This window comes from Phyllostomus discolor, chromosome 13 (genome assembly GCF_004126475.2).
Source record: "Phyllostomus discolor isolate MPI-MPIP mPhyDis1 chromosome 13, mPhyDis1.pri.v3, whole genome shotgun sequence".
NCBI lineage: Eukaryota > Metazoa > Chordata > Mammalia > Chiroptera > Phyllostomidae > Phyllostomus > Phyllostomus discolor.
Genome location: NC_040915.2, coordinates 49,834,552 through 49,857,217, shown reverse-complemented (window position 1 = coordinate 49,857,217; position 22,666 = coordinate 49,834,552). Strand labels below are relative to the sequence as shown.

Below are 22,666 nucleotides of genomic sequence, written 5' to 3'. Positions count from 1 at the left end.
TGTGCAACAACTTACCCCAAACCGACCGTGGCTTGAAGCAATAGAAACTTGTTCTCTCAGGTCCGGAGGCCGTAAACCACTCTGCGTAAGGCGTCGGCAGGGCCCGGCCCCCCCCGAAGGCCCTGGGGGAGAACCCTTCTTGCCTCTCCCAGCTTCCGGTGGCTCCAGGTGTCCCTTGCTCGTGGCCACATCACTCCAGTCCCTGCTTCGTCTTTACCGGGCCTTTCCCTCTGTGTCTTCTAGGTCAGATCTCCCTCCGTGTTTCTCTCATAAGGACATTCGTCATTGGATTTAGGACCCCGTGGCTAACCCAGGAGTATTTCATCTCATGATTCCTAATTTCATTAAACCTTCAAGGACCTCCCCCCCCCACCCCAAATAAGGCAACATTCACAGGTCCCAATGGATATATCTTTTGGGGAGGTAAAGAGTTTGATGTTGACTCTATGAGCCTTGGGAAACCTCTAAAGGGTTTTAAGCGAAGATGTGGTGTGACCAGCTTTAAGCTTTAAGAGTTTTCTCTTTCGCAGCGCGGGGAGGACTGGTGAGCATCCGGGCGCACCCCAGGGGTCTTCTCCTCCATCCCTTGGCGGGAGGCGATGGCGGCTCCTCCTGGAGCGGTGGAGGGAGGGGTGTTGAAAAGTGAATGGCGGTAAACCGGAAGATCCTTTCTGCCATCCAGAGTCATTACTCAGTGTTGCCCTGCCTGATGGCCCTGACGTGGTGAGTTGCGTGAAAACCTGTAAGAGGACATTTGAGTGAGACGTTCTCCCTTCCCCGAGAGGTGCCGACATTGCTCCCACACCCACAGCTGCCCCCGTCCGGTGGCTTTCAGCGAATACACGCTTTCTTAAGACGGTGCAGTTGATGGCGTCCTCACCTAATTAAGTCCACGCTGGGGCAGGCTCTCTCTCTCTCCATCTATCTCCGTGGCATCTTTATTTTTCACTGACTTATTATTTTGTTTTATAACAAGCAGGCGAGTCGTGTGCAGGAAGAATAAATAAGAAAGGCAATTTGGCGCTGATGGTTGGTTGCATTTGATCTGCATTTCGTTAAGGGCCTCCTGCTGCTGTGGTGCCGAGGTCGGACCGTGGCCGGGGGAGGCAAAGGGGTGGGTGGGCGAGGACGGTCACTGTCACACGGAACACGTAGGGGGCGAGCCGGGGGAGCGAGGCAGATGGTCCAGCCTGTAAGCGCTGGGATCTAACGGAACTGTGGCCAGTCTCGCCTCCACCGGCCTGTAGCTGTATGGCCTTGGGTAGGCCACTCTGTACCCCATCTGTGAGATGAGAGAATAAGATTACCCACGTTGTGGGACTGACGGGAGAATTAAGTGAGAGAATGCACTGACAGCACTCGAGAAAAGAGGATTGATAATTATAACCAACATTTTACATACAAGCGGTGATGTGGGCTTGTTCACAGGGCATTTATTTGTTGACTTTCTCGTGGGTGCCACACCCTATCGTAGGTGCCGGGTGGAAGGCAGGACACAACGTCCAGAGGCCCTGTCCTCCTGTCGCCGGGGCAGATCCGCCAGGGGCACGTAGCCCAGTAAATCTGCGCAGTGCCAGGTGATGATGATGGCCCCAAAGAGGATGGGAACCAAGGAAAGGGGGTAGAGAGTGGGGCGGGGGAGCCCTTCCAGTTTGGGTGTGGTGTTTGGGTACCGCCCTTATGAGGCTGTTGGAGCGCAGAACTGAGCAAAATGATGGGACGAGCTGTAGGGATTTCTGTGGAAAGAGTATTTCAGAGGAAGGGAGTGGCATGTGCAAAGGCCCCGAGGCAGCTTGTAGGACTGTGGTGGCCCCAAGCGGGAGCTGGGCAGGGGATTAATGAACACGAAGGGGTTTAATGTCCGGTGGTGCTGGGAGAAAACCAAGGTGGGACAGAGTGTGCCCTAGGGGACTTTTGCAGGGTGGGGGTTGCAGCAGGGAAGGTCTCTCTGAGGCCCTTGATGTCGGGGCCGTGCACGTTTGCCTTGTGTTCGGGAGCTGCTCTGTAGAACCACTGGTCCGCTGCAGAGCGGGGTTCTGAATCTCATTGCTGCCCCTAGGCCCACACCCCAGATGGCTTTGACCCGACCATGCTAGGACACAGCCCACCCCTTTGTACAGAAGAGAAATCCAAGGTGCAGAGAAGTGATTCTGAGTTTGTTGGACTCCAACCTGCGTTTTTCTTGGCGTCCATGGCGAAACTTAGCTCAGGCTGTTCTAAGACGGTTACGGCGGCCACAATTGCTTCGGAAAGTCGGTACATGCTGTGCTTCTGAGCCGTTTGCTCTCACTGGGGTTCACCGTCCACCGGTTTCCTTACAGTGAGATAATGTGTCGGCCGTGGGTGGAGGCGTGGGGCCCCACAGAAACCCAGTCTGGGGCCGGCAGCCTCCCCAGGGTGGCAGATGGCACTTCGCTGAACTTCAACAGACCCGGGTTTCACAGCTCCCTTGCTAGTGGTCATAAACTTGGCACTTGCTTTTGGTACTTGGGGAGCCCTGAACCTCTAACTAAATTGGATCTGAGCAGGTGGAGAGCACACAGCCAGGTGTGTGACAGCTGTGGGGAAGGTGGCAGGGAGCAGACTCGCCAATTGATGGCTTCTCTCACTGTGTCAGCTGTCAGCTCTCCTCCTTCCCCCCCACCCCCAGCTTCCTTCTCCCAGGAAATGGCACGCTGCCCCGCCCTGAGCCTGGGCCCTCCCTTTAGGCTTCTCAAGGAGAAGCAGTGACCTGTCCGAGTGCCTGTCTATCTGTCCATCTCTCTCCCCCTGTCCCCACAGGACCCTTCTCCCAATTTCACCTCCCCATAGTAGAGGATAAACGGTCTACTTGCTAATGCATTTTCAAAATTGTGATAAAATACACATGACAACAAATTTGTCATTTTCACCATTTTCAGGTGTACAGTTCAGTGCCTGAAGTACATGCATGTGGTTCTGCGGCCACCGCTACCCTCCATCTCTAGAACTTTTTCCACCTTCCCAAACTGAAACTCTGTCCCCATTAAATGCTACCCCCCACTGCTGTCCCCTCTCCCAGCCCCCGGAAACTGCTGCTCACTTTTCTGTTTCTCTGACTTTGACAACTCCAAGCACCTCCTGTAAGTGACTTGTCCATTTGTGACTTTCTTATTTCACTCAACATCATGTCTTCAAGTTCATCCATGTTGGAGCATGTGTCAAAGTTTCCTTCCTTTTAAGGTTGAGTAATATTCTGTTTGTATGGATGGGCCGTGATTTGTTCATCCACCCATCCATAGACGCACATTCAGGCTCTTTCTACCTTTTATCTGTTGTGAATAATGCTGCTCTGAACAAATGAGAATGTGTATTTGTTTGAGAGTGGTAATTCTTTTAGATCTGTATCAGAGTGGAGTTGCTGTATCATACGGTCATTCTGTCCAACTTTCTGGAGAATCGTCAGTTTCTGCCACGTTGCTGCACCATTTCACATCCCGCCCCCACCGCCCCAGCCGTGTCCCTGTTTCTCCGCATGCTCATCAACACTTACTTTCCATTTTTTTAGTTAGAGCTGCACTAGTGGGCTTCACAGGGTCTCCTAGTGGTTTGATTTTCATTTTGCTAATGACTAATGGTGTTGAGCATCTTCCCATGTGCCTTTTCACTGCCACTTGTGTGTCTTCCTTGGACAGATGTCAGGTCTCTTGTCTGTGTTTTCATTGGGTTGGTTGTCTTTTTGTTTCCACTCCACGTTCGTAGTCCCTCCTTCTATTGAGCTCCACCAGCCAGATGGTAGCCATGACAACCCGCAGAGGCGAAGCACAGACCTGCAACTCGCCAAGGAGCAAGTGCCACCTCTGGGGGCCTTTGGACAAGCAGCTTCCGCTCTCTGTGCCTCAGTTCCCCCTTTTATGCAATGGGGGCATGATCCCCTGCCTCCCACGTGGGCTCTGAAGAGTGGACGTAATGCTGGGGAAATGTTTATCCCAGTGCCCAGCATGGGCAGGTCTCCAGGAGACAGTAAACTTCTCATTAGCTTGATTTGTACTGCTGCTCCTTGATTTAATGTGCAGCTCACGGCTCGTCCCGTGACACACGCTGCCTTCCTTTGCGTCCACAGGAGACCTGGGACGGACGCTGTAGACAGTGATGGAGGCGACCACGCAGCACAGGGTCTCTGAACGGGGGGCGGCGGGCCCAGGGGCGCTTTAGGAACATCTCGATGTGATGGCTCAGTGTGCACCCGGCATGGCCTTCGGTGGGCAGCCGTCTGTCAACCTGCCAAACCTGATACATAATTCATCCAGGTGCGTTCGTTCGCCTGTGCAGGCGGAAGAGGGGAGGGAGCCTCTCACCGGGGTCCCTGGTGCCTGTGGCGCCACAACTCGGTGCCCTCCGCTGCAGCCTTTCCTTGCAGCAGTGAGACCCCAGGTTCTGCCGTGTCCCGAAGACTTAAGAAGATTTGGATTTGACATTGCTCCCCCAGCCTGCCCACTGAGATGCCGATCGCCTTTGATTCCAGGGCATCATGGAACAGCGTGTCCGAGGGTGCAACAGCTTTCTTCCCACTTTAAAAACTCGCCTGCTCATCTTGCCGTTTCTCCTTGCACACTTCTGAGAGTCACCTCTGCTGCATGGCCCACCCACCTCATGCTCCCCCCCTGCCCCCGTGGCCGTGTCCCTCTTTTGGAGCAAAGGTCCGTAGATGTTCCTCTGAATCAGGATCTGTTTGCCTGCGGTTGGAAAACACTGAGCCCAGCATTTATAGATGCGGTTTCCTTGGAGATGGAAACACCTGCCTGCGGACCTGGGAGCTGCCTGCCTGAGGGCTGGCTTCTGTGCTGGGCGGGGGCTAGGAAGCAGACCCTTCCCCTGGCACTGGGCAGAAGCCGTGGGCCCTGTTTCTCTGTTTTCTGAGCCAGCGAAGTGTCCCCAAGCGAGACCCCTCGGCTGTGATAATGTGAGAATGAGGACTGATTTTCTAAAAAGTTGTTAAAAAGATTTTATTCATTTATTTTTAGAGAGGGGAAGGGAGGGAGAGAAACAACATCAATGTGTGGTTGCCTCTCATGCACCCCCAACTGGGGAACTTGGCTCGTAACCCAGGCATGAGCCCTGACTGGGAATCGAACCTGTGACCCTTCGGTTCACAGGCCGGCGGTGCTCAGTCCACTGAGCCACACCAGCCAGGGCTGATATATATTTTGGATCAGTGCCATTTCATTAACCTGTGTGCTAGCAACAATTATTTTAAGACCTTCAAACGAGCAACAAAGCCACATTCCCTTTATACATGCTTCAGTCGTGGGCTCAGGATAATAGTTGAATCGTTAGTTTCCCAGGTTAAAAGAGAGAGGCTGGGTGTTACTCATTCTTTCAACATCCATTTCTTCTCTTCAGCTTCTGCTCTGTGCCAGGGTGTGTCCTGGACACCAGGAGTAGAGTTGCTAACAAAACTGCCGTGACCCTCCCTTCCTGGAGTTGATATTTTCTTATTTTTTAAATTTTGTTTTTCAATTACAGTTTGCACTCAATATTATTCTGTGTTAGTTTCAGGAATGTAGCATGGTGGTTAGACGACCGTCTATGTTACAAAGTGATCCCCCCAGTATTTCCACACCCACCTGGCTCCATACATACTTACTACGATATTATTGACTATATTCCCTGTGCTGTTCTTTCTACCCCTGGACTGTTTTCTAACTACCCATCTGTACTTCTCAGTCCCTTCTCAATCCCTGGGGTCCTTTCACCCAGCCCCCTCCCCTCTGGCAACCATCAGTCTGATCGGAGTTGATATTTTAGACCAGTGGTCAGAAAACGTGACCCATGGACCAAAGGTAGCCCACTGCTATTTTTGTAAATAAACTTTTATTGGTACACAGCCTTCCTTCTCTTCTTCCTTCCCGCCCTTCTCTTCCTTTACTTCTGTTCTGCCTCCTTGTGTCTATTCTGTCTTCCCTCTTTTTCCTCTCTCCCATCTCCCTTCCTACTTTCCTTCCTTCCCTCCCTCCTTGCTTTTCCCTTCCTTACAAATTACACGTGCATTACACTCGTGGCAGGCATCATCTCTGCAAAAGGTGGACACACGGTCAAATGTGGAGGTTCCCCTCACCCCCTTATTTCCACTATCTTTCTCATTGGGGACCTTTCCAGCTCTTTCTCTGTGGCCTTAAATATAACACAGGAATATACAGTAAATAGATTCAAACACTGTGTTGACATATTTATACATGTTTACATTTAAATATATTTATATTTGAACAGACAAGATCATACTGCACATGTTGGTTGGCAGTGAGTTTTTTTTTCCCAAATCAGTGTATCTCAGAGTTTTTTCTGCTCATGGAGAATAGGAGTGGGCAAGCTGTGTCCCTGGGCTGAATCTGGCCCACTCCTTGTTTTTGTAAATAAAGTTTTATTGGAACACAGCCATGGCCATGAGTTTACGAATTGCCTAGGATGGCTTTTGTGATTCGGTAGCAGAGTTGAGCAGCTGTGATGGAGACTTCATGGCCTGCAAAATCTATTATGTTGACTGTCTGGCCCTTCATGGAAAATTTGTTGATTGTGGCGATAGAGCCACCTCATTTATTCTAATAACTACATAGTGCTCTCAAGTGCGGACATACCATATTCTATTAAATCATTCTCCTATTAAGACATCTGCTTTACTCTCCTTACATGCTCCAGTGTGGATCCACTACACTGGGCTATTGCATGGTGCCTCGGTTTTGACATAAACACTGGATTTTCCCAGTGGGGAGGGTATATGCCATTTGTGGTGTGTGCTGTTGTGGTCCTGTGGCTGTCTTGGAGAGCACTCTTTGGTGATACATTTCCTCTTTTCTTCTGCCGTGCTCCATCCCTGGTCTGGCCTGAACTCTCAGCCTGGTTCGTGGGGAGCCTGAGCGGATGCGGGCACCATGAGTGGTCCTTCGTGACCAGAGCACCAGCCTGTGCCGAGCGTGCCGGTAGCAGCATGGGCAGGTGTCAGTGCTGCAGACTTGCCGGGCAGAGCCGTGGCCCCCAGGAACATGGTGGCTGCAGTTTTGAAGAGCTTGTTAAAATGTAGGTAGATGTCTGGGCCCCCCACCCCAGAGGATCTGAAAAATGCTAGAGTGAGAGTATTAGTTAGACCTAGACAAAAATTGAGTTGTAGACTTTTCCTAAGTGGGAAATTCAGCTTCTGCGGTGTGAAGGCTGCAGTCGGGGTCTCTGGTTGCAAACGGCAGAAGCCAGGTCTCGCCGACCTGATGAGACAGTGAGCCTACCTGGAAGATGTGGGGACGACTGTCAGGATTGACAGGAAATCGCAGGAGGGAGCAGGATCCAGGGGTCTCGGGGGCGCTGTGTGTCAGGAATGACTTGATCGGTTTGCGGGGAGCCACCAGCAGATAAACTGAGCCTCCAAGATTTTTTCAACCATCACGTGTCCCTCCACTCAGAATTTATGTTTTCTAGAGGGAATCCAGTTGGTCCGGCTTGGCACCTGGTGACTTAGGAGGGGAGGTGTCTGTCCTTTTTTGTCATCGGATGTGGCCGTGCACAGGGCAGGAGAGAGATTTCCCCAAAGGGTACACTGGGGGTGGGGGGCGGTGAATGCTGGTTGGTCACACACGAATGCCCCCCTGCAAAGCGGCAGTGTATCTCAGCGGCTAAGATACACAGGGTCCAGCACAAATAACACCCCTTTTGTATTACAGAATCTTTTATTACAGAGTCATAAGCCTGTAATTCTGTAGCATAACAATATCACACTCAAGCACACCATATGCCATTTTAGGTGAAGGGTTCCAATTAACATTCCAAATTATGACCCCCCCCAACAACCACGCTCAAGCAGGCGTCACTTCTGCTGGACCCTGTATCTAAATACACGAGTCCTGCTGAGCAGGAATAAACGTGTGGATGAACGTGTTAAGATACGATGATTCTCAGAGGGCCCGCCCTCTGTATTGTTTGATTCCGAATGCACCAGTTTTGTATTCCTAACGAGTTGCTGCTGGAAGCAAAAGCTGAAGGCAGGTCGAAGGTCTTGGCTGGGAAAAACAACACCGATTTCAGGCGGCAGCTCTTCAAACTCACCGGGCGGGGGGGGGGGGGGGAAGAGTTTCCGGCTTTCTCCTCAGGGTCCCCAAAGGACGGACCCCAGTAACTCATCGGACATTCCGCACCGCTGGCGTCACACCAGCGGCCAGCGCTGACTCATTCGCCCCGCAGAAGCAGGGGGCAGACGGAGGGTCTGGAGAGGTCACCCCGTCGTATAAATAAGAGCACTGAACGCCTGGCAGATTTTGACCTGCGCGAGGCCACGCCGTAAGTCTGGACGAAAGGGAGCAGTATCAGTGAGGACGGATGATCTTGCCCTGAACCCTCACTTGACACGTAAGGGAGCTAAGAGCCGCTGAGGTTCGGCGGCCGGCCCTCGGGCACCCAGCCAGCCCCCCGATCGTCCGCCTCCTCTCCGGACCCGCCACAGCGGGTGGGCGCTGTTGTCCATCTCGCAGGCCGTGATGGACGCATTTTAGTGTGTTTCTTGTAGAATTACCAGGTTGAAACGTCGCCCCTTTAGGCACATCCGTAGGGGTTCACTCTCAGTTCACTTTTCCCAGCGTAAGGGGAGCTTCTGGGAAGTATTCCATGGTGGCAGGATGCTGCCAGTTAGTCTGAGTAAATGTTCCAGCTGCCCTCGCTGGCGGAGAGGGCGCCCTTTGCTGCCTCACCACCTGAGCCGCTGCCGGTTCTGCGTTTGCTGAGGATGTGCACCCTGGGTGGCTTCCTACGGCGATGTCGGGGGTGGGGTGGGGTGGGGCTGAGAACCCAAAGGGCAGACGGCGGGCTTCCTTTCCAAATGGTCCCAGCAGAGCCAGGTCCTAGGGAGGCTGCAATATATTTTAAGACCGAGAGTGTTGGGGGTCAGACAGAAGCAAGTTCAAATCCTCGCCCTGCCCGCTATATGCTGTGAAACCTCGGTAGGTCGCTGACCCTTTGTTTCTGTCACCTGGAGGTGACAGTCCCCATCTTAAAGAACAGAAGGAGCTGATGCCTACAAAATGCTTAGCACAAGGCCAGGCATACAGTAAGGGCTTGATGAGTGGCAGCTGTTGCAGCGAGAACCAAGGTCCATGGACCACTCAGCAAATCCCTGCTTTCGACAGGAGGGGAAACGGGCCTCATAGCCCGAGGTGACTTGCTAAGTAATGACAAGGCCTTCTGCCTCCTTCCTGGGTGATCTCGTCCACACAACACGAGGCTTCCCTCGGGGTCACCTCGGTCAGGTCAAACTGCCTCCAGAAGGGTGGGTGTCGTGGGCTCAGGGTGATGATGCCACCAGTGTCCCCTTCTTGGGCCCTCTCTCTCCATCTTCTTCAGGGTTCCCGATTTTAGGGGATGTTTGTGAGTCAAAGGATTCCTTGCTCAGGGGGAGGCCAAGAGAAGGGGGAAGGAGCCAGCCCAGGCCAGCACTTGCTGGCCCCACTGGCCCCCAGAAGACAGCCAGCACAGACCTCCGTACCAGCCTGCCTTGGAAACTGTTTTTCCTTCGGGCAAGGGGACGGGGAAGGAGGCCTCAAAGGAGACATCCAGCCACACGCCCGTGAAATCTCTGCCCCAAATCAGCCATCCTTTTTAATAATGAGGGCTGTCATGAGCCCGGGTTCTGTCAGAAAGGATGGCCTGTGTAGATATGTGGTCTGTAACTGATTTATGGGTTGGGGAACAAAAAAATAAGATTAGTTGCTAATCAGAGGGAAGCAGGAAAATCAGCACGCCTGGACGCCGGCACAGACCGGGCCTGGGCGGCAGGCTTGAGGTTGGCTGGCTGGGGGAGCTCAGCCGGGGTGGGGGAGGCAGGGCTGGGCTGTGCAGTGGTGTGCACCTGGAGAGGAGCTGTGAGTTCTGGATTATTCCATGAGGCAGAGGCAGCATGGTCCATGTCCAGGTCCAGAGCTGGCCGAGACCAGCCTTCTGGCAAGATGCCCAGTTCGCAAGTGAGCGATTGGTCCTCTCAGCCAGCCCTGAAATGGATGGCCCGGCCAGCTCCGGGTCCGTGTAGGCACATCTATGAAATGGGACCATGTGTGATGGGCTCCAGCAGAGGAATTCACAGAGGAATTAAGACCAGGCTTTGAGGTCAGTGGAATCTGTGACCACACACACCCTGGGCCTTTCTTGAGTTGTGGTCTGGGTACATGAACTGTCGAGAACCCCAGTTACCTTAATTATACAATGGAAATCGTAATTGTTCTTACCCCACATGAGATAACATGTCCTGGGCACAGGGCCTGCCCTCTGCCGTCCCAGCAGATGGAGCCCAGTGCTGACATCCTCAGTCCTGTGAGTACGGAATTCACTCCCCCGGGGGTGGGGCAAGGAAAGGCCCCTAGCTTTCCTGTAGGTTCATTCCCCTCCCCTCCCCACCAGGCACTCTGTGCAGAAGCACCTCCTACTGGGAACAGATGTGCAGGGTGGGGTGCCAGCCTGGCCCCTTCTCACAGCACTGAGGCAAAAGGGTGCATGGGAGGGCCGCCCCCGCCCCCACCACCTTCCACGAGGAGCCCACCAGCTTTTACGTGGCGGTGCACTGGACGCACTGGGACTTTCTCGAATTCATTTAGACAGTGGGCCCCTCACTACTTGTATGCCAGGTCCTGTGCTGGGTGCCAGGGATCCACAAAAGCCACACCTCCCGTGATCCCTGCCCTCCTGGCACTTCCACACGGCGTCACGTAACGAGTCGGAAGAACACGTGTGAACTCCAAAACTGTGGCCAGAGCTTGAAGGAACATAGAGAGGCTCGGACGAGACCCAGCCTAACCCGGGAGGGCGGGGTCAGGCTGAGGCAACGAGAGAGATCAGCTGGCAGGGGTGGCTGCTGTTGGGGTGAATGCGGTAATGGGGGGTGGCATTTGGGGGTTACTTTGGGTGGTGTGTTTCAGTTTCCCTACTTTCCTGGAAGTCCAGGCCCTCCCAGGACAGGACTTGGCAAGCTGCAGCCCGAGGGCCGATTTCAGCCACCGCCTAATTTTGTGGTTTGTGGGAGCGGGGCCGTACCCGTTCACTCACGTGTCGTCTGCGACTGGCTTAGCGCCGCAGCCGCAGAGTTGCATCGTAGAGAGAGACAGCTACGAGTTGCAAAGGCGAAGATTTTACCATCTGCCTTTTTCCCTGTTCCTTTTACTCTGTCTTGCTCTCACCTCGAATCTGAAGTAGCGTCTTAATGGACAAGAGGGGAGTGAGTGTGTGTGTGTGTGTGTGTGTGTAAAAAAATTTTCTCTTTCCCCAAATCAAGTCTTGGTAGAAGGTCTGTTATTTTTTTTTTAAATTAAAACACTTTTTTTCAATTACAGTTGACATTCAATATGATTTTGTATTAGTTTCAGGTGTATAGCATGGCGGTTAGACAGTCATATTCTTTACCAAGTATCTGTATTCCCAGCGCCCGCCTGGCACCGTGCAGAGGTACTACACTACCACTGACTGCATTTCCTGTGCTGCACTGTGCGTCCTGAGACTGTTTTGTAACCGCCAATCTGTGTTCCTCAGTCCCTCCACCTTTTTCACCCGCACCCCCGGCCCCGTGCCCGCTGGCCACCATCCGTCTGTTCTCTGTGTCTGTGAGTCTGTTTCTGCCTTTTTGTTCATTTACAGTGTTCTTTAGAGTCCGTGGTAGGAGGTAAGTGTCTTTGATATTGAGAGCTGATCTGCTACTGAGCAAAGGTTAACATTTTTTAAAAAACAAATACCTATATATCTAGCTCCTCTTCTCGTTGGGGGCGACGGAGCACCAGGGGGTAAATGAGCGCCCCGCTCGGTCAAGGAGCGTGTATAAAGGGCCCGTGGGTGTGGGCAGCAGGGTGGCGATTGACCGTGGGAGCAGGGAGAGCAGCTCGGGGTGGGGCAGAATGGGGACAGCTGTACTTGAACAGCAGTGACAGAAAAGAATTCCGTCGAGTGCCCAGGCCCATGTGTGCCCCTGACCGCCCTCTCGGAGGCCGAGGCCGGGCGCCTCGTTGTAGCGAGGGGCTGACTCTGAGTGGTGCCGAGGGGTCCCCTGAGGACGGAGGTGTGATGGCACCAGCCCAGAGGACGTGCTCGGGAGGACGCGGGGCAGGGGCAAGGGGCCCTGGGAGCCTGCGTTCCTCGCCGGGGCTTTTGTCCAGATGCCTCCGGAAACCCTGCTGTGCGTGCTCCTTGTCCAGGGGCTCCACGCGTCCCCAGTCTGGCGTCACCCTCCTTCCCTGGTCGCTCGGCCCGGTGCTCACACCTTCCTGTGTTTCTTCTCGGGTGCGGATCTGAGGGTGGAAGCGCCGGGTCACGCAGCGGTTCCGTGTTTAACTTCCTGAGGCGCCACCAGACGGCTCTGCACAGCGGCTGCACCGAGTCGAGGTCCCCCCCAGTGGCCCCCGGGGCCCCGGGTTCTGCACGTGTCCTCGCCAGCACTTGTTTTCCGATCTCCTGTTTATCACCGTCCCAGCGGGTGTGGAGTGGTGTCGCACTGGGGTTTTGATTTGCGTTTTCCCTGATGACTAGTGGTGTTGAGCATCTTTCCATGTGTTTATTGGCCGTCTGTGTATTTTCTCTGGAGAAATGTTGATTCAAGTCCTTTGTCCGCTTTTTCATTGTTTTTTTAACTATTATTTAAACACTTTTTGTAAGGCCTAACTTTCATTCAGAAGTAAAGTACGCAGCTTTTATGTACAGTTTGCTGAATTTCTATACATCAATCCACCCGGGCGCTCGCCGCCCAATGAAGACAAAGGATGTGTCCAGCTACCCTCCCCACCCCCACAAAACTCTTGGGCCCCCTTCCCATCAATAACCTGCCCAAAGAAAATGACTCTTCTGGCCTCTCTCACCACAGATTACGTAGTTTCGTGTGTTCTCGACCCTGACGTAAATGGAATCAGAATGGGACTGTACAGCAAGTGCTCCTTTGTGGCTGGCTGCTTTGGCCCACACACTCTGTCTCAGAGACTCGTCACGGCAGTGCAGCAGTCGATGCTACGAGCACACTGTGACTTACTCATGCCTCTTAATCATCAGTGGACTTGGGAGGGCCCCGGGGTTTGTCCCCGAGAGGGACGTTGCTGGGACACCCACATGCAGCTTGTTCCCAGACACGGGTGCTCGTTCTGTTTGGGGACGCCCCCAGGGGTGAGGCTGTGGGGTCCGAGGGTGTGATCAGCCCTCGTAGGTCCCGTCCGGGAATTTTTTGAAATGGTCGCACCAGTGTACCTTCTCAGCAGAACTTCGTGAGCGTTCTGATGCTCTGGGGCCTTGCCCACGTTCGCTGCTGCCCACCCCATTTAGGCTTCCTGGTGGGGCCTGTCCGTACTCAGATCCACCTAACGTTTTTTCAGCCAACGTCGAGACGTCTCTTCTTCCTCCTCCTTTCTGCTTTCTCACCGCCTCCTTCCTCTGTTCCTCTTCCTTCTCCTTTTCCTTCTTTCTCTTTCTCTTTTTCTTCTTCTGAGTGTATTTTACATAAAGCTGGATACCGGGAAATAACTGCTATGAAACGGTGCCGTGGATGTGAAAGCTTATTGTTAACTATGACAGTGCAGAAAGGGGGTGTGTTTGTCATCGCAAAGCCCCACTCGCCCCTCCACACTCAGGGAGATGGGGGGAGTCACACTGTGACTGCCGCTTCCACTTTCCGAGGGAGTCCTTCGTGCCTGTCTTGCCAGGGCCCTGGTTCCTTAAGGACCTGCTTTGGGGTGTGCTCAAGCCAGAAATGAGGGTTGTCCCCTGTGGCCAAGGAGCCGAGTGGCTTCCCACTAAGTGTCCTCCCAGTGTCAGACGTACCAGGCCCTTGTGCTTTCAAACGCCTCCCTTCCCTGGGATCGGGGCAGCTGAGTCGGGGGTCTGTGCCCCTGCCCCTCCCTTTTCACCCGAGAAATGGCGCCGTTCTTTGGTTTTGAATCTTCCGTTAGGCAATCAGGTCGGGCTGAGTGCAAAGGAGTTAAACTGAGAGGGAGGGACAGGTCAGTGAGCCACGGGGGAGGCCAGCGGGTGTTTTCTCCTGTTTCGGGGAATGGTCACCTGGTGGGCGCTTCGCTGTGCAGGGCGGCATGCGAGGGTGGTGTGAAAAAATGTGCACTCACGCCTGCCCCCGCCCACGCCTGCCCCTGTCTGCGCCCGAGGGGAGCTGGTCTGTCCCCAGCCCTGTCATTTCCTCCCAACTGGTTGGGCCAGGCGCTCCAGACACTGGTAATGAGACGCTGAGGGATCTGGCTGGGCGATGGCCTCTGGGTTCAAGGGGACACAACCCCACACGGGGAAGCTGAGGGTGAGGAGGCCGGTGGCTCTGCTTACCTCAAAGCGAAACAGACTTCTGGAGCAGGAAATGCTGCGGGGACTAAACGCCCATCTGGGACTTTGCTCGCTGTTCTTTGTGACGAGGGCGCTGAGAGCTGGGCTGGCCAATGTGCGTTGCTCGGGAGCCTTGTGCGCACAGAGCCAGCTGAAGACTTGGGCGGGGGGTGCCCGGGGGCTAGGAAGAGAAAACCAAGGTGTGTCCCTGTCCTCAAGGAGCCCATAGTGGGGAGTTCGCTGAGAAGGTCCTGCTAAGCCAGGCCTCCCGACTCGCAGGTGGAAACGGGGCCACGTTCCTGCAGAAGTCCTCCAAGGCGGAAGGGGCCAGTGGCCCCTGCTGGAGGTGGGGCACCTGGCCTGGGACGGGAGCCTGCTGACCTGGCTTCTGGTCTCGGCCCTTCCACTCTGGCGTGCGTGCGTTGTGTGCGGTGCCGTGGATACGAGTCCTTCCTGTCCGTGTGGCAGGCGCGGGCCCGGGGGGAGACGTTCATTCAGTGCCCACATAAGTAAACGCAGAATTCCCACTGGGATGTGTGAGAAGAAGCAGGGGGTGCGGGGGGTGCAGGGTGCACCTGCGACCCGAGATAGAACTAGCTGTGAGGGGTGGGCACTGTGTGTCCGGGTGAGTGAGTCTCCACTGACAGGCAGGGCGGGGAATAGGGTTCTGGCAGAAGGAGCAGCATGTGCAAAGGCCCTGCGGTGTGTGAGAACTTGGTGCCCACTGTGGCTACAGGCAGAGGGTGACAAGGTGATGATGGTACCGGGGGAAGCTGGGGAGCGGGTGCTGAGGGTCCTGTGACGCCCTTGGGAGCCGTAGAGGGGCAGAGCAGTGGGAAGCCTGGGAAGTTTTTCAGCAGGGGAATGACATGATAGCACGTACCCCTTTCAGCACCCCACTTTGGCTGCTGGGTGGACAATACATGGAGAAGAATCAAAGTAGGATGGGATTAATTTAGCCATAGAGAGGCGTGGCTTCCGCACGGGCTACACTGTGGGTGAACCTCAGAACCGTGATGCTGCACGAAAGCAGCAGATGCAGGAGTTTGCCTGTCGTTTGGTTCCGTTAGTGTGAGACGTCCAGGGAGGCGAGTCCACAGGGGCAGGGACACTGGTGATGGCCAGGGGCCGGAGGGTCACTGCTTGGTGGGCACAGGGTTTCCTTTGGGGCGAAGAACGTATTTTGGAACTAGGTTTGCACATTGTGAACAGTTAATGCTACTGAGTTTACTTTAAAGTGGTTAGTTTTATAGTACGCAGATTTCACCTCAATATAACCAAAAGTTAAAAACATGAGTGGGATCGGGAACCTGATTGACAGGCAGTGGCGGCGGCAGCTCCGATGAGGGGAAGGGGGTGGCTTGGATGGGAAGGTGGGGCTGGAGATGGGAGGTTGGTGAGCCGATCTGCAGAAGAGGCCAGAATGCTCAGGGTCCTTTTATTCTGGATATCTGTGCAAACGAGACGTCAGGAAGGTTGGAAGAACTTTCCCAGATCCCAACACCGGAGTGGCCCTTGGCTGTTCGTGGTAAAGCAAACACATCTGCCTAAGCAGAGATTCCAGCCCCAGAGCTGGGCGTCTTTTCCTTCTGCCGATGCGTGGTGTCCGCTGAGCCAGGCTCCGGGGCCGCTGCGGGCACAGCGTGCCACGTCAGGGAGTCCTGACCTGCCCCTGCATCCAGAAGGCACACGGCACCCCCAGGGCTCCAACGGCCCCCCCACCCAGGGCTCCGACAGCCCCAAAGGATGGAGTGGCCCTTGCCAATGTGTCATGCCACCTCATTTTCCAGCTTTCTCCAAAATTGGCTCCATTTCCAGAGGAGAGCTTTATGGAATATCTAATATCCTGTGAAGGTTGTGGAGAGGATATCCTTTTTAACTGCATCTGCAAAACACGCAGCAAGTCTTAGCGCGCAGTCACAATCGTCAGACACTGTTACCTGTGTCTGTTTTCCTCTCTGAGCACGCCCGGGTATGGAGGGGAGGCGGGAAAGCTGAGCCCCACATCCTGTCCGCACGGGCGTCCCCGGTGCGTGGGAGCAATACCGGGTCTCCTCCTGCCGCCTCTGAGCAAGTGGCCGTGCATCCTCCTTCGTCCTCCTCCTCCTGGCCCCCCTTCCGTCCCTCCACCTGCCTGTCTTTCCATCCCACCACCCTCTCTCCCTTCGTCGCATCGGTCCACTTCGCCATCTCCCCATCGTCTTTCCATCCTTGGATGCGTCCACCCATCTGTCCCTCTGTCCACCCGTCCACCCTCTCATTCTTTTCCATTTCTTTTATCCCTTCTCTCTTCCCATTCTCTCTTTCATTTCACCCGTTTGTCCTTCCACTCTTCCATCCTCTCATCCTCCCTCTCTCCATCCCTCTGTGCTCCCCCCCACTTCCCTCCCTTCCCTCCGTCCTTTATTCATGAATCCTTCTGTTCTCCTCCTTGCTTCCATTTGTCCATCCACCATCCATTCACCCACCATCCATTCCTTCTCTTCATCCATCCATCTCTTCATCCATCCGTCTGTCATTCATCTCTTTACCCGCCCCTCTGTACAACTGTCGTTTAGGTATATCCTTGCTGCGGCCCCGTGGCGAGAGGACACGCGGGGCTGCCAGCACAGGCCCTGTGGGGGTGGGGGGCGACTCTGCAGGCACGCCCGAGCTCCTTGAAGCAGCGGGCCTCCTGGAGAGAGGGTGGCTTTCAGGCTGCGTGTGTGGAGGCCTCCAGTCTCACAGGAACACACCTGCCTAGGCGCTCCTTCCAGAACTCTGAACATTTGCAAGGAGGGCTCCCTTTGGCCACAAGAGGGCGCCCGCCTCCTGGCCAGACCTGAATGGGGCGATGTTGAGGGGTGGGGAGAAGAGCAGGGAGAGGTTAGTTTTGATGCTGTTTTAAACCAAACTCTCTTAAGCCGACCACTGGAACTCTTTGGGAAGGGCAGAAGTGTTTCAGAACCTGCCGGAAAGGTTCATTCTGTTCAGCTGCTGCCACGCAAGGGGCTGAGAGATGGGAAAAAAAACACAGGTTCCTGCTCTCAGGGGGAGCCCACAGTGGAATGTGATGTGGTAGGTGCAGAGTCTCAGTGCAGATCGGCAGCTGAATAAGCATTTAATGGGCACCTACTGTGCGCTAGGCTTTGTGCCTCTTGCCCAGGACACAGGAATGAACGATGCAGAACCATTGCTCTCAAAGACCCCCAGTCCACTTGGGAGACAAAAACAGACAGGACAAATTTGGAAAAATAGGAAAGTCCAGCCACAGAGATATATAGCACATTGTAGGAGACTCGAGAGGAATAGCCAACCCAGGTTAGGAGCGAAGAGGGACGATCAGGGAAGGCTCCTTGGAGGAAGAACGCTCAACCCTGGCTGGGAGAGATTGGGGTATCAGGGAAGGCTTCCTGGAGGAGAGGGTGCCAGAGCCAAATCATAAAAGACAAATGGGGATTAAGCAGGCAAAGAAGAGGACGGCATTCCAGGCCGTGGGGACCTCATGGGCCAAGGGCTGGAGGCGAGAAACGGCACAGAACAATGGCTGGAGCGCAGAGCGGGGTGTGGGGAGAGCCCCCGGGCTGGGCCAGGGCGGGTGTGAGTGCTGGGCGTCGTGCTCAGGCGTTGGGTCTCCCCGCTCCCATTTTGTGGGTGCATGGGTACATTCCCCGTTCCTCTCTTTGTCTCCCCTCCAGAGCCAAGAAGAAGAGCAAGCCCTTGAACCTCAAGATCCACAGCGGCGTGGGCAGCTGTGAGAACATCCCGTCCCAGCAGCGCTCCCCGCTCCTGTCCGAGCGCTCCCTCCGCTCCTTCTTCGTGGGCCACGGGCCCTTCATGCCCTCCACCCCTCCCGTGCACACGGAGGCCAGCTTCTCCTCAAGTGAGTCGCCTGCCCCTTCTCTTTTTCTTTGGTGAAAATGCCAGTGAGGTGGTCACCAAACACCCCTCACTGGTGTCTGCCAGCCAACCTCCTGTCTGCGCCGCACACGCCCCTCTGAACGTTTTCAAAGGGAAGGGGGCGTCCCTGGTGCTCGGGAGGCTGACAGGCTGTTGTCATCGGTCCCAGAGGTGGCGGGAACGGCAGGGGAGTCAAGGAAAGAGATGTTGGTTTTGTCCTCTCTTCTGCTTCTCAGCAGCCTGGTCACGGGTGATTTCTTTTTCTGCTGTGCTGAAGGCTTCCGTGATTATATTTTGTAAGTTTTTCCCCCCACGCAGGTCAACACAATATAACCTTTGCATCTCCAAGATGCATTCGGGGTCACGCTGGGCTGAGCGTGGCCGGGGGTGGTGTGCATTCGCTCCCACGGCGTCTGCTGCGGACAGAGTTGTTGTTGCTCGGAGCGGAGATGGAACTCGCTGGTGATGAAGGGCTTAGGTCTTAGGAGGCACTTAACCTTCTCTGCCCAGAGGCCCGTTTTGCCGAACAGGCACAGGCGTGTTCAGGGGGGAGCCCCCGGACCACTCCTCCGGCCAAGCCAGGAACTTGTACTGATGGGAACTGGGGAGGCGGTGGGATGTGGGGGAAATCGCCCAGGCCCTTAGTGCAGCCGCAAGGGGGCCGCGTGGGCTGCTGCTCCGGTGGCTGATAAGTGGTGTTTACAGAGCCCCGGTCCGTGCCATCCACATGTGTGATCCCGTCTCTCTCTCGGGACGACCTAGGGTACAGACGGATTAACCCCATTGTATAGATGCGGAAACTGAGGCTCGGGGGCGTCGAAGAACTTGCCCAAAGTCGCACAGCTGTCAAGTAGTTGAGCCAGGGTTCGAATCTGGGTTTGCTTTGTCGTGATGCATGACTTGATCACCAAGGCCCCCCAAATATCTGGCAGGGTGCCTTTCTCTAAATGTGGGGTCCTAGTCTTTGCATAAGGCCGTGGGCCCTTTAAGAATGTGATGACACCCGTTAATTCTCTCTTTGGATACTCGCACACGTAACCTCTGTGTTAAACATCCAGCCTCTCTGACCAGCGTCAAGGCCGTTGGGTTCGGAGCTCTGGCCGAGCGCAGCTGGGTGGTGGGCCTGGGGCGGAACGGCGAACTCCGTGTGCAGCCCACGAGGGCGGCTCGTGCGTCCACCACGGGAGCCAGCAGAGACGTTCCGTGTGCACGTCAGTCAGGAGACGTTCCAGAGCCTGGCTCGTCTTGGTGCCGGGGGGGGGGGGGGGGGGGGGGGGGGGGGCGGTGTGGGCCCCGAATCGAGCAAACCAAAATAGCACCCGCAGCCCACGTCAACACCAGAAAGCCAATTTATCAATTTGTCGGGAGGAATCACTGTCAGAGAGACCAGGAACACTCCACGCGGGTGGGCCTGCGCTGCGGGAGGGTGGGGGGGAGGGAGGGAGGGCGGCCAGGGAGCCTGGAGGAGGAGGAGGCAAGACGGCACAGCGGTGGAGGGGCCAGGCAGGACGTCCTGGCCCTGGAGGGTGGTGCCTGGGTGTTCCAGTCCCAGCTCTGCCACTTCGCAGCCCTGTGCCCGACCCCGGGCCAGCCAGGAGCCTCTTTGAGACTCAGCTTCCTCGTCTGTCCACTGGGGATAACAGTAGACTTGTCTCACAGACGTGTGTCAGGGCTAGACACGCTCCCGTCTGTCCAGTCATCTGCACGGTGCTGGGCAAACAGGCGGCGCCTAATAAGTGGTAGGTGTTGGTAGGATATTTATTAGCCCCTTTTCCCTATAGCATTTCCGTCCTCCAGCTCCACAATGAACTTGGGGGCTGTGGCTAAATGCCTTTCAGTTGACTCCCCCTTTCCCATGGTCCTGAGAGAGCTTGGAATTCACCGTGGCCAGATGTGGCCACCCCCAGCAGCCAGCTCTGTCTCTGGCTATCGTCATCCTACGAGCGAATGTCCGGCAGGGCCACCGCCGAGGGTCTGGCCACGGCTCTGCACTTCAGTTCTGGCCGGAGCAGGAACACCTATAGTTTGCTTAATAAGAACAAAAACCAGCAGCAGGGACTTGCCTGTGGAGACCCCTCCTCCTGCCGGAGGGAGCACTGTGAGGGTTCATTCAGCCGGGCCCCCGACTCTCCCACCCACCCCGGTCTCCTCCTGAGAGGAGCGGCTTCTCCGTTCGCCCGTGGCCGGGAGCAAAGGCCTTAGCTGAAGCCAGCTCCCGGCTCGAGGAGGCCCTGGAGGCGCAGCTGCCTCTTGGGGGCCAGCGCTGGTCCTTGCAGGCAGAGAGGTCGCCCTTCCCCTGTGTGGAAGGGAGACGAAAGCATGTGAGTCCTGCTGGGGGAGCGAGCATGCAGCCCGATGAGTGGCCAGGCCCCTGGGCCAGTCCCGTGTCCGCTGGCCCAGACAAATAGCTGCACAAGGCAGCCGGTGGCACGGGCTGCAGAATGGATACGGGACGCTCCCTCGGGCTCAGCGCTGCCACCAGTTTCCTGTGTGACCTTTGTCCCCGCCTTCTCATGGTTAAGGCTCACCCCGCCCTTTGGGGCAGGCATTGGGACTCCCACTTTACAGATAAGGAAACTGAGGTCCGAATGGTGTTGCCTGTGTGGTGGGTGTTGAACCGAGCTCTGACTCTAGCCGTCTCAGATTCTGTCTCTCTCTGGGCCTCAGTTTCCTCAACTGGACAATGAGAGACTCTGGGAGGGTTAGTGTCACAGCTTAGAGACCCTGTGGTCCTAAGGCTTACCCAGTGAGCTGTTCCTAGGCCCCCCTTTTAACTCACTTAAGAAGCCGGTTTTGGGGACTCCGGGAGGGGCTTTTGGGGGAACACAGCTGCTGGGTGCTGGTCCCCCCCTTGCTTGAAATCACCCCACCCCCTCACCACTCTGGCGTTTCGGAAGAGGGCGTCGTGCCTCTGGGCCCCCCGTGCCAGCCTTCCTCCCGCTGGCCCAGCCGAGGCAGCCCCGGCGGCTGCATCCCCGACAGGCGCAGTCCCTCTGCCCCTCCGTCACTGTCTGCTGTGGCGTGGCCACACTGTGAAGGCCGGGGATGGGCCATCTCACGACTCCTGACCGTCCTGCTGGGAGGCAGCATGAGGCAGATGTGGCCATACTGTGGCCAGGCCCCGGCCCTCAGGGTGCTCAACCACCCGGACAGGCTGTGAGAAGGACTTCACCTCCTTGGACACTTCCCCGGTCTGGGGGTGATGAACCAGGGCGGGGGGGACAGTGACAGGAGCCCCCACTTGCGGAGGAATCTGGCCACGTGCAATACACAACCGATCAGCCTCTCCCACGCTCTGTGGAAGGTGCTGACTCAGGCCGAGGACCTGCTTTCCAGGGGAGAGAGCAGCGGACTTAGCTCCCCGGCCCTGCTGTTTTTATTCCGTGTTGCCTCTGGCCCGGGCGTGGCCCCGGCAGTGTCTGGTCAGACGCCCTGTATCCGTGGACCATGTTTGGCCTAACAAGCTGTATGCCTGTGCGTCCTTGCAGGTTCCCTCGGATCCCAGGCGACTTAGGGCAGGCAGCCTCTGTGACCCTTGTAAAGAGGCACCTTCCACCTGGACGGAAGGCGATCTTTCATTATCGGATAGTGAGGGAGATTTCGGGTCTATGGCAACTAAATGTTTGCTGATGTGTCACTGGGTATGTCACTGACCCCCTAAGCCCGCTTCTGCCTGGCCAGAATTAGGGGGCAAAAGGAGGAGCGTGTGCAAATTTCCTGGCCCGGGGCGCGCTCGGAACACTGAGTCTCGGTAAAGGGCGGCTTTGGGTCGCCCTTTATGCAGGTTGACGATGCAGGTCGTGTGATGGGAGGGCTTGTAACAACGATGAGCGTGGCGACAACAATAGCAATGGCACGTGTGGTGTGGACAGTGTTCCAGGCATCACCAGTTTAGGCAAAGCCGTTTACTTCCGTTACTTTGTTTAAGCCTCACACGCCGCCCCATGGTAGGTCCTGTGATTATCCCCATTTTGCAGATGAAGAAACCGGGGCCGGGAGGGTTTGCCAAACTCTCCCAAGGTCACAGAGTCAGGAAGGGGGTGGAGTTCGCCCTCATTCTGAACCCACCACCCTTCAGCCGCCTGCAGAAGAAGGTGGCAAAGCCGTCTTCCCCGAAACCTGCTTGCTCTTCACGGAGGGACCTTGTTCAAGTGGTTTTCCTGGCCCAGTCGGGGGGCCGTGTTGTGGGGGCAGCCTGGCTTCCGGGATGCCTCCCAGAGAGGAGCACCCCCCACCAGCTCACCAGTCGTTACCCCCACCCAGGGGCGCCCGTGTGGATTTCAGAGCACCGGTGGTCCGCCCGGGGGCCAGGCAGCTGCAAGAATGAGTTGCGGGCAGCTTTAGCGTCTGCACCCCTCTCCGTCCGGGGTGTCTCGGGCAGAAGATGTGGAATAACAGGGTACTTCTCCCTCCTGCAGTTCCTCAGTGATACTGGCTGGAGTTTTATCTGAGGCCCCTGTCTTATGAAATACCGTCCTTCACATGGTGTCTTGGAAGACGGTGTGTGCTC

General features: G+C 55.8%; 1 protein-coding gene across 3 annotated transcripts in view; it reads left to right on the top strand.

Moving 5' to 3' along the window:
• Nucleotides 1–22,666, top strand: part of KSR2 (kinase suppressor of ras 2) — a 266,519-nt gene that overhangs the window by 136,347 nt on the left and 107,506 nt on the right. For all 3 annotated transcript variants that reach the window (XM_036013739.1, XM_036013737.1, XM_036013738.1), the window contains exon 5: nt 17,955–18,139. In XM_036013739.1, coding sequence (XP_035869632.1) covers nt 17,955–18,139 — 185 coding nt within the window. The remainder of the gene's footprint in view (nt 1–17,954; nt 18,140–22,666) is intronic.